This window comes from Stegastes partitus, unplaced genomic scaffold (assembly GCF_000690725.1).
Source record: "Stegastes partitus isolate 25-593 unplaced genomic scaffold, Stegastes_partitus-1.0.2 Scaffold459, whole genome shotgun sequence".
NCBI classification, from domain to species: domain Eukaryota; kingdom Metazoa; phylum Chordata; class Actinopteri; family Pomacentridae; genus Stegastes; species Stegastes partitus.
In genome coordinates, this window is record NW_007578190.1 from 296,609 (window position 1) to 308,100 (window position 11,492).

Consider the following 11,492-nt stretch of genomic DNA (forward strand, 5'->3'; position numbering starts at 1 on the left):
TCTTTTCCTCTTCGGTGTTGCACTCATGCAGCATTCTGTGCACAGCGAAGGTCAAGCCTCCGAGCAGACCAACTGTGAGCAACTGTGAGTGGAACTTTTCCTGCTCAAACCTAGTCAGCTGTCTGCTTTGATGCTTCACCATGATTCTCCTCTTGTCTCGCATCCCAGCGGCTCAGTTTGCACAGTTTCCCCGTCGCTCTGGGACCTCGTGGTGCTGCTCATCTTACTTCCTCACGGCGAGGTTCACCCGGCAAGGTTGCAGACCAGCGAGGTCCGTTCTGCTGCAGCGGGTGAGACGAGGTGACGGCTCCCTGCTGACTGTGATTCATGGATGTGCTGGGCAGCATTTAATGAGAGAGTAACTCAAGCGTTTTATCACACCGAGCGCTGAAGTAACAAATGAGCAGCAGAGGAACGACGGCGGCGGGTTCGGGCGGATCTAGTTAGCCTTCTGCGGTTCACTTTACAGTTACATTTATTTGTGCTGTTTGTTGTTTTGCATCGTGTTGCTTGTTTGCATGTGAGCAGACGCCACCGTATGGATCAATAAAAAGCTACAGCAAAGTGCAAAATGCTGCTACGAGATGTGAGAGCCACCTGAAGCTTTGCATTGTGGCAAGCTGCAGGTTTTCACAGAGAGGAGGAATGAGTGGGAGGAAACACCAGCGCTCCTCCTGGTTGCATGTCGTCTCCAGCATTCAGCAGATTTGCAGAAAAGAATCACTGCTGCATCACCTGCTTTTTAAATCGAGCTGCGTGATGTTGCGCCTCCTGGCAGTCAGGTCATCAGAAGACATCACTCAACCTGCCAGAACGCAGAGCGACTTCTGGCTGCACGAAGCTCGTTTGTAACTCGACAAAATGACCTCTGCTGAGATGCTCCGTCACACTCAGTACAATCAGACTGAAATCAACACATCATGCACTTCCATTAAAAAGTGCACTTTAATTCAATCCCCTTTCCATCTTTTGCTGCAGTTCATCTCCAAATTGCCTCCATCGCAGGGAGCTCCAGTCGTTTGGCAGCTGCTTAAGACTTTCTTTCCCCCTCTTTAATTACGTGCAGTGCATTCAGCTGTCAGCTCAGGTTTGGCAGTCTGTCTGCTGTCTGCTAAATAAAACATGAAGCCTCTATTTCTGTCCTCTCCTGAAACGCTGGGCTCAGGAAGTGACTGCTGTTTACCTGTTGTCACGTCAAAGATGCATCTCCATCTGATGCCTGAGCTCTGGTGACCTGAAGGCCATTTCTTCCCGTCAAACATGATGGAGAACATTTAAACGCAGAAACATGCCAACAGAGGACATCCCAAAATACAACGACGGGGATTTTAAGACTTTCACGGCGTTGAAATGACCAGATGGGCGTTCCCCCTGTTTGTTTTATACATGTTGTAATTAAGGCTTTATTTCTCTACTTTTGAATGAATCTTGTATTCAGCCGTATCCCCTCGAATCCTGTTTGAATTTCTGGTGTTTGACATGTTTCAGCAGAACATTTGGTCATAGCGGCGCCGTCCGAATGTGTAAGTAAATGCTTTTGTTCACTCATGAGAAATGAATAACTGGATTTAATGACACTCCTTGTAGGTTGTTTTTGTATTTTTACACCTTAAATGTGACACATATAGATCCTCACAGCTCAACGGCAGCTGTAGGTCATTAATATAACCGCTTTTGGGTTTCAAAATAAGGTTCCCCTGCTGTCCATTTGACCTCTGACCTTCTGAGAAAGAACCAGAGTCCACGTGTTTCTTTGACCGTTAATGAAGTGTTATAATAAAGTATGATTCAAGCTATTATGTATTCTGAGTCTGTATTTTTCCATGAAGCTTATGGTTCTTATAATGAATTAAGTTTCGAGCTATTATGTATTCTGAGTCTGTATCTTGCACTGAGCTGTAATTCTGTTTCATATTTTCCTACACAGGACAGCGTACGTCCTTGAAGATAACGTGGCCGGTGAGAACCGGTCCACACACCATGAGACAGCAGAAGCTCCTCTGTTCTATCAGATAGGATTCTTACTTTAGCTACACGCCGTACCAACAACATCCACACATGTTACTTACCACATATCAAGGACGTGGACAGAGCGCAGAAGCCTGTCCACGTCATTAGCAACTGGCCAATTAAACTCGGTAGCGCACAAATCGTATCTATGTTCGGGGCAGGTCCAGCCCGAGAAGAAATCTGTAACCTGGAGCTGAAAAACCTCAGTTCAGCTGGACATGAGATTCCTCTCTGTCCCTCTGAATCCAGCAGCGCCTCACTTTACCTGTGACCTAAAATAAATTCTACATCTGACAACTGAAGATGTCTCCGGCTTGTTCTTGGGCTTCCAGCTAAATAATGGGCTCTAACAGAAGGTATGTGGCATCATTTAAACGTAAGAAAAGCTCAATAAGATGAACTAGTTGTGACAAACATGGTTCAGCCCTTAGAGCTTAACATGTGTAAAATAAAGGGTGTTCATCAGAGCTGCACTGTTTCAGAACCAGACCAGGACTTTCAAACAGCCTGATTCTGCTGCACACTTCATTTGGCCTCAAGTGACATCTGAGCTTCAATTGGGGCTTTAATTGGCCCTAAACTCATTAAAACACCGCTGAGGCTCCCATAAGCAGCAGGCAAAGTGCTGATCTCTAAAAAGCAAACTGCCGCTGCTCCTCCACCACCTGCCGCTCCTGGACACGTGATTCCTCTGTGCGCGCTGCGTCCAGACTTTACGGTAGGATCGATCCGCAGGTGAAGGCGCAGGTGAGAGACAGGTGAGTCACCGGGAGGGACCGAACGGAAGGTATCGACCGGATTATTTCAGGAGCCGGTATGGATGTGACAGGACGAAAGCAATAAAAAGGTAAGTCAGGGTTTTGGTTCAGATGAGATGGACTAGTTTAGGATAAATAGTGAAAGTATGAAACACGTGATGGCAACCGGATCTGTGCATCGTTTATTCATCCTTAAAGCTCCCATGAGCTCACTGGGTTTGGAGGAAAATGCAGCTTCGTGTGACATGTTTGAGATTCATAAAGGCCCTGAAGGAGGACTTAGTGCTGCCGAACACTCAGTCTGAACTGTGTTTTATATCTGAAATTAGAAGTCCAAGAACATGAGACAGAGGGCTGATGGTCAGCAGCTGAATCTGCTTCATCAGAGTATTTCCACTTTATGCTTCTTTATGCTTCCTGTCCACCATGTTCACAGAGAAATATTAGACTGTCTCTGCATTTAAATGGCATTTTTAATTATCTGTAGGATGAAGATTTTACACTGCGGATCGTACGTGCACTTTATCACCACGACTGTAGTCACTGCAGACAACCACAGTTTACAGATGAACGGTGCTGCTGTCAGTGTAAGACTGTAGGACTGTATTATATATATATGTCCAACTGTTTTCTATTCATGTCCAACTGTTTTATATTCATGTAGGACTGTACATTGTGTACATCTGGTGAAGGAGAATCAACCACCGTCTCGTTTTCTGTGCTCGTGACAGTAAATCTCCTGAATCTTGAAAATCAAACTTTTAAAATACGTTGTTCAAGATTTCCAACCTTTTTGACTTCTGACAAAAACCAGTCGGAGGCCACATGACAGACGTCTCTGAGCCGGTACCGAACACTGCTGGAGGTGAATTTATGGGAAACGTGTACAAAATGATGCAAAACGCTGGTGATGGAGTGACGCGGTCTGTTCAGCGTCCTGCAGCCTCCTCAGGTGTTGGTTTACCCGCCAAACTTTGTTTTAATCAACATTCGTCTTCCGTCAGCAGAACCTCTATGGAGCTGTGTGGACCCAACATGAGTGAGACCGGAGGCCCCCTGTGCCAGCTGAAGCAGCTTCCCTGCCACGCTGTCCCCCTTCGGCGCCTGCAGGCCGGCGGACACCACGTGCACAACCTCCCCCACCTCACCCACCAGCCGTGGGTCAACCACCCGGCGCCGGCGCTCGCCTCCAGCCCGGCCGTACGGCACCGGGTCAACGGGGCCACGGCGGCCGCCTGCGGCAACCCCGAGTATCTGGCCTCCAGGCTGGGGGAGGAGGCGGCGCTGGGCCGGGACGCCTCCAGGGGGAAGGTGGTGGTGACGGGAGGAGGGGGATACTTCGGCTTCAGGCTGGGCAGAGAGCTGCTGGCCGAGGGGCTGTCCGTGGTCCTGCTGGACTTGAACAAGCCTCCCGGTGACGTCCCCGATGGAGCCGTCTTCTACCAGGTCTGAGGCTGCTCATCTCCTGCTGCTCATGTTTAACTCATAACTCTGATTCAGTCACTTGCTGCCTTTTTCTTGCATTTTACATCAGAACACGTTTGGCTCATGAACACAAGGCGCTTTAGGTACAACAAAGGCCTTTTGGGATAACTGGTGAACAAAACTGACTTTCAGCTTCCAGTCATTGTTTTTGAATCTCTCCTTTATCAGCCTGAAATCCACCTTCACACAGTTTGTGACAAGAAACAGATTTTCACCTTTTTAAATTTTGTCCAACCTCAGTGATCTGCACTCGCTTGCTGTTAATTAACAATCCAAAACAGAGCCAATCTCAGTTTTCTAATTGTCATTCTGACCTTTTAAACATAAAATAATGATGTGCCATAATCCACACGGCTCTGTGCAGACCTGAAAATCAACTCTAGCGTTTCCTTTGCGTCAGTGCACGCCGGCCAGAATCAGACACAGGTGAGTGATCTGTCTCAGAGCGCCAGCTGCTGCCTGGGTCACGGAGGGTGGAGACATGATTCAGGTTTCACCGGCACACTCACCTTAATTATAACTGTCCTTTCAGGGGTTACTTTTTCAATCAGGCGCGCCGTGGTGCCGCTTAACCCGCAAAGCCCCCGACGTGTCCGGAGAAATCATCTCTTATGTGTTAAAAAGTGTAAAATAAATGAGTCCCAGCTGCAGGAGAAGTGCGCTGATGATCCCCATCTGTCTCCTCTCGTGGCTGAATCTGATTAAACATTTAGAGCTGTCGTGTCCTCGGAGCTGGAATTGATCATCGTCTTGTGTTTTTTTCCTGCAGAGCGACATTCGGGATTATTCTTCCCTCTATAAAGTGTGTGAAGGGGCCGACTGCATCTTCCACACAGCGTCGTACGGCATGTCCGGACCAGAGCAGGTGACGACACAAGTCAGACAGACTGCAGTCACGTTTCAATCACTCGGCCTTTTGTGGAGCTTTGTTTTGAGTCCACAGTTAAAATACTAACGAGCTGAAACCACCCAGACTGACAAGCTACAAAACTGTTGGTAATTATCTCAGCAGACCGGAACAACGAGTTATTTGTTCTTAATTTCTCATAGGAGCATTCCCCGAGTTAGCGATGCTGGTGCAGGAAACATAGAGCAGATATTTCAGTTTACAATCTGTCTCCTGTCACGTTAAAGACAAAAACACATTCGTTAGGGTAAAGTAGACGAGCTGTAGTCGTCTGAAACGTCAGCCTCCTCTGTGTTTTGTTGACCCATCCATCCACCCCAACTTCACATGCCTCACTTACCCCGACATTCTCGACACAACTACTGCGGCCACTAGAGGGCGCTGTCACGAGGAAGTGTAACTGTGGGTCGTGATAAACTGCTTGTTGTTTTCTCCTTGCAGCATATCTTCTCCAGTTTTAGTGTTTACTGTAAAACGATGCATTTCACACAAAGTTTACTCATAAAGAATCCCCAGTTTCGCTGTTTTTCTCAGTACACAAGGTTTAAGAAAGTATTTCGTTCGTGCACATTTCATTAAACTCATTGGGTTCAGTTTTGCTCCCAAACCTGCCTCCTGAAACCCTTCGTTGTCCAGCAATTAGACAAACAAAGAAACTCATCTCACGCCCTCGTCTTTTGTTTGGCCACACGCCTGAGAAAGTATTCATCCGTCAGCCGTCGTTTCTTTTATCCGTCACAATCACAAGTGAGGTAAGCTCAGAGGCGAACGTCAGGGCTGGATCGTGCAGTTAAGAAGTTTTTCTCTTCTTGTTTGTGGCCTCCAGCTGAGGAAAGAGCAGGTGGAGTCGGTCAACGTTGGAGGAACCAATAATGTCATAAACGGTGAGAATACGAGCAGCAAGCTCACACACACTTTGACAAATTCAGGATTTTTTTAGAACATCATTTAGCCTCAGGAGAGATCCATCAGTGAGAGGACGCGTGCTTTTTGTTTCAGAGTTTCACAGCTTGCTTTGCTAAAGAGATGAAAACCAGATGTCCTCTGTCTGTTTCCAGTGTGTAAGGAGAGGAGCATCCCCAGACTGGTCTACACCAGCACCATCAACGTGGTGTTCACGGGGAAACCCATCGAGGACGGCGACGAGGCCTCGGTGCCATACGTGCCGCCTGATGTGGTGAGTGGAGCGAGAACACAGCTTCTTCTCAACATGTGGCACCAAAAGCTGATCGGTGGTCCCGCATTGTGACGGTGCCGAGTCTTGGGACGACGACTTTCCCGACATCGAGGTGTTTTGTGTCTGTTGCAGCACATCGACCACTACTCCAGAACCAAAGCCATCGCGGAGCAGATGGTGCTCTCGGCCAACGGATGCTCCCTGAAAGGTGTGGAACGCTTTAGGAGGGAGATGCTGCCGTTTCTGCTCTCCGTGTAAAAATGTGCTCGAAAGAGAGACACTGAGGAAACAGTTGCCATGGAGACTCAGCACACAATCCAATGCACAACACAGCGGTTTAATTTTAGAGCAGCAACATCAAACACACACACATGCAGAACATACACATGTACATACTGGCAATCGTCTAATGCATTAAAAATGGGTTTTCTGTTCCACGACGTTCTTTATGTTACCAGGTGTGAAGCCTGTCAGGCCCCGTTTTACTGTAACAGGACACCCCATCATATATCCAATTAAGCTTAAAGCCGTCTCGTTACATACCGCAGGCCAAAGTTCACGTATCTGCTCCAGGAGCTCATTTTTAGATTAAGATTTTAAAACATATGATGCACTAAAAAAAAAAGAAAAAAAAAGCGTAAAGAAGATGTTGATGTTATGGATGCACCACAGAACTAGTGCAACATAAAATTAAAAAAAAACATTTCATAAAAACGCAATAATTATCCATGTTTACAATACATCGTCCAGCCTTGAGTTTACACGAAAATTTGCTTTTTTTTTTTGGCTTTTGAATGTTTAATAGAGAATATTTACATATGCAAAAACAATTAAACTGCCTGAAATATATAATGCTGGAATATTTATAGTTCTATAGCCGGAGAGCGGTGACGCTAAACGACACATAGATGACGATAATAACTGTATTTGTTAAACAGCAACAAACTCTTTTCTGTTTACAACTCAAATGCAGCGTTCAAATTGAACTAAACGGTTAAATCAGAAGACGATTACGCAGATATTGTGATAAATCAGTGGAAGATTCATGATTCGTTTGCTGATCCGTACAGATTTTCACTTTTATTCGACCTTAGGTATGTAAATTCACAGTATACGTTTTGTGATTTTATTAATAGTGTGTGTTCCAGAAATACGGAAAATTCTGTAAAATAAAACAGAAATATTACATAAAACTACAGATTTTTTTTAAATATTTTTTTTTAACTGTACAAACCTATATAAAGAAAAAATTATATACAAATGCATGTACCTGTTTTCTAAAGCACAATTTGAGATTGAATGCAGGATCGTTGCTAAACTTTAGCTGATTACTTTTGACGTGCTTGTGTCGTTGGAGTGCTGAGTAGATGAAACTGACCGCTGCCACAGTTTGATGTGGTTTTACAGAAAAGTCCATGAGTGCATTCACAGAGCGCAGCTTTGATCTGGTGTTCTGAAGGTGGAGGCCTCCTGCGGACTTGCGTCCTTCGTCCCTGCGGCATCTACGGACCAGAAGAGAGGAGGCACCTCCACAGAGTGATGGTGAGGAACTAATGCTTTTGTGTTGGCCCCGGGGAAAAAAAAAAAGAAATGTACATCTTAGTGTGTCTGAAGCCTCCCTGGCAGAATGTGCTCCTGTCTGCAGACTTTACATTATTGATGGAGCTCCGGCGGCATCCAGTTACAGCGTTTTTCCTTCAGTGCAGCCTGCTGAACGGCTGCATGCGTTTGGTTGTGTTCTGACTTTTAATATTCAGGATGCAAAGTTAATCCACAGTTTGGAGTTAACGTGCACAAAAAATGGATTTTGATGACACGTGTTTTGTCCAAAACGTGAACAAACCACAGGTTTAATACAGGAAATATGACATATGTGTGTTAAAATCACTCAAAGTATGATCATTAAACACTGTCAGTCTGAGAATATATCTTAACTGTTTGTAAGAAAAACACAGATAAAAATGTAAGAACTATTTTATGGTCGTTTTATTCTTTAAAAGTCTGTTGAGACTGAAAATATGAAAAATATTTTAAACATTGTTTTATGGTCTATAAAAATGAATGAAGCTCCACACCGGCGCTCTGAGCAGGTTTTCTTGGCTTGTTTCTACATGATAAATAAAAGTTGTACTGATGGACTCCACAGGTTCGCTCTGTGGAGCAAATATTCATTTAAACTAGTCAAAGTTGGCCTTCTGTTGCCTTGTGATGTGATTGCACAGACTTGCACTGCTCAAACAGGTTCCAATATATTAACGTTACTGCAGAAGAATCAGTCTTCTGGTATCCAACCGTGGCTTCTGTGAAAAAGTCAAGACTTTGCATTAATACAGCTGCTGTTTGGGAGCTTATTCACGTCAGACACAGAATAACTGTTAGAACTCACTGTGAATCTCTGCAAACTGATTTTTGAAGCCCATTTGTATGATTTGAAGCCAGTATTTGTTTTAAAGGTAGCAAACGAACCTCTAAATGTTTAATATGCATGATGTAAAATTCCAGTCAACACATGCAGAAACCACCAGTAACTCTGGAACAAGCTCAGCTCATGTTTACTGTTTTTAAAAAAGGGTCAAATTTGTTCTTGCTCTTACGTCTCGTCTCGGTGTTTCTGTTCAGGTGAACGTGGAACGTCGGCTCTTCAGCTTCAGGTTCGGCGACCCACAGGCCCGGATGAACTGGGTCCACGTGGATAACCTGGTTCTGGCCCACACGCTGGCAGCTGAAGCTCTCACACTGAAGAAGAGCTGCGTCGCCGTGAGTCAGATCCACGGATTCATGACAAAACCACACAGAGGACCTGAATATGGTGAAATGAAGGCCCTGAGAGTGAAGCTGACGTGTCCCTCTGGTCCCGATCCAACAGCTGATTTAGTCCAACAAACACTTACGTTCAGATAAAACCAGATGTTTCCACTTTAACGTGTTCATTTCTGCCCTTTTGCAGAGCGGACAGGCCTATTTCATCAATGATGGAGTTTCAGTCAATCTGTTCGAGTGGCTGACGCCTTTGGTGAGTCGACGGCAACGTCTGTGGATTTTTTTCCGTTTCTTTGTGTGATCAGTGTCCCTCCTCTGTGGCTCAGAGGTCTGATGTTGTCCAACACTGGCTGACAAATCTCCTTTTGATTCACATTTGCTAAAAAATAAAAAATAAAAATGAAAAAAGCAGCGCTCATATTCTTTAGGAAATAAAACGATGTATTTCTACCCTGTGGAGGCTGCAGACCACAGAGAGGGAGGAAGGGTAAAGAAATCATGAAGTAATGCTTTCTTAGTTTTGGTATTTTCTGAAACCTAAAACTCGATGGTGGGTTTGTTCAAGAAATTGCCAAAATGACGCCACGAAACAAACCCAGAAAGAATCGTTGGACTTTAACTTTCTGACAGTCCTTCAATAAATCATCTGCTCATTTCAACCAAATCTGGGTTTCTAATTGTGTTTTTCATTAAAGTTTTTTATTCTCTGTGTGCATATTTACCAATTTGCCAAAACTAGACGGTGCGCTCTGACCAGATTCTGTGAAAACCAACAAAATCTGCAAACATCTTCACAACTTGTGACTCGTCTGCAACCAACGGCCACAAAAACTTCAGACTTTTCATCAGAACTCGTTTGAACTGTTTTTAAAGAGCCGACAGAAAGGAAACGAACTGAAAATGTAGAAACATGTTGTGCAAGCTGAACCCAGTTTTCTCAACTTTTGCACAAAAACTAAAGCTCAGCTTTCGTTTTTAATTTTTTTTTAAAAACACTTTTCATGATTTCTGCCATGTTTGTGTCAAACTGCACAGAAGACTGTTTGAGGTTGTCTTCACTTCTGGTTGTTCTGTTTCCAGCAGTAACAGAAAACTGTCCAAAAAATTTGCTTCAATTTCAAAGAATTAACAGGATTTGTTGGCAACTTGAAAAATACAGAATTTGATTAGCGTTTGGTTGAAACTAGTCTGATTGTAATTCCCTCTGTTATATTTCATTTCTCTCCCGACAGTTTGAGCAGCTCGGCCACAGCAGGCCGGTGATAAATCTGCCGGTTTCACTCGTCTATTCAGCAGGTAGCTCGTCTCCTGTTCCCTCTCTTGGCTTCCTTCGTGCTGTATTTGTTTTTAAGAAGCGGTGAGCTGCTGCTAATGCCGCCTTCTCTGTCTGTTTCAAGCCATCCTGGTGGAATATCTGCACGTGGTTCTGAGGCCGGTGATAGAAGTGCCTCTGCTTTTTACTAGGAGTGAGGTCAGTATGATTCTGTCTCTTTAAAACCTTCGTTTCTGTCACATGAGCACAATAAACCAGCTGAATCAAAGTCAGAAAAGCAAAGATTTCGGCCGTTTTCTGAAGCTTCTTATGAGAACTTGTTGAAAGTGTGGAGCTCAGTGTGCATGCATGTGGTCCTATGTGAGGTGTGTGTTGGAGATCAGGTTGCTCTCTGACGAGCAGATCCTTGTTTAAGTCTCTCCCTCAGCAGTGAAGACAGACTTCATTAGTGCAGGTATTTTCCTATCGGGCCCCCTGATCTCCCCCCGCCCTCCTCTGGTGCTTTCTCTTATGCATGAATTATGAAAAACCAAAGTGGGCCTTTCATGAATTCAAACTGTTGGCAGATGAAGAAAGCTTTTAGTCCAGTCTGATCGTCTGTGGCACCGTTCTGTTAGATTGAAGTCAGAGCTGATGGTAGCAGAGCAGCTCGCGGCGTCTTGAGGAGCTTCGTTGCCGCCGCTGGATCCTCATGAAAGTGTGATGAGGCCGAAACCAAAGCCTGCACGTGGAGCTCGCTCCGTCAGACAGCTGCTGGCCGGGGGATCGATGTTTGTCCTGTGAATAAAACATAACCCGCTGTGGGTCAGAGCAGGAAGCTCCAGATGAAATTTGCAGGAAGTGACCTCAGTGCGGCGGCTGTTGTCATGGCGAGCGGAGCCGGAAAGCCTCTCGCCTGGGCAGCTCTCAGGTTGAGACATCACACGACGTGCCGAGGAGGTTTTTTTCCTCTTGCACATAAATTCCCGGTCGGTCAACACAAGGAGGAAGACGGCGGGTCAAATGTCAGATGAGGGCAGCGTCATGGCCGTGGCTAAACGTGTGAGTGTTAAATTCTTCGAGGAGCAACAAGAGAAGGAAGCTGCACAATATATGGTTTCAGCATTACTGTTAAAATGTGCA

General features: G+C 45.2%; 1 protein-coding gene across 1 annotated transcript in view; it reads left to right on the forward strand.

The window, feature by feature from the left end:
• Positions 1-3,782: 3,782 nt before the first annotated feature.
• Positions 3,783-11,492, forward strand: part of sdr42e2 (short chain dehydrogenase/reductase family 42E, member 2) — a 10,140-nt gene continuing 2,430 nt past the window's right edge. The window contains exons 1-10 of the mRNA XM_008286599.1: positions 3,783-4,214; positions 5,023-5,118; positions 5,987-6,044; positions 6,219-6,337; positions 6,470-6,545; positions 7,797-7,879; positions 8,957-9,094; positions 9,285-9,350; positions 10,330-10,393; positions 10,495-10,568. Of these exons, the coding sequence (XP_008284821.1) occupies positions 3,783-4,214; positions 5,023-5,118; positions 5,987-6,044; positions 6,219-6,337; positions 6,470-6,545; positions 7,797-7,879; positions 8,957-9,094; positions 9,285-9,350; positions 10,330-10,393; positions 10,495-10,568 (1,206 nt within the window). The remainder of the gene's footprint in view (positions 4,215-5,022; positions 5,119-5,986; positions 6,045-6,218; positions 6,338-6,469; positions 6,546-7,796; positions 7,880-8,956; positions 9,095-9,284; positions 9,351-10,329; positions 10,394-10,494; positions 10,569-11,492) is intronic.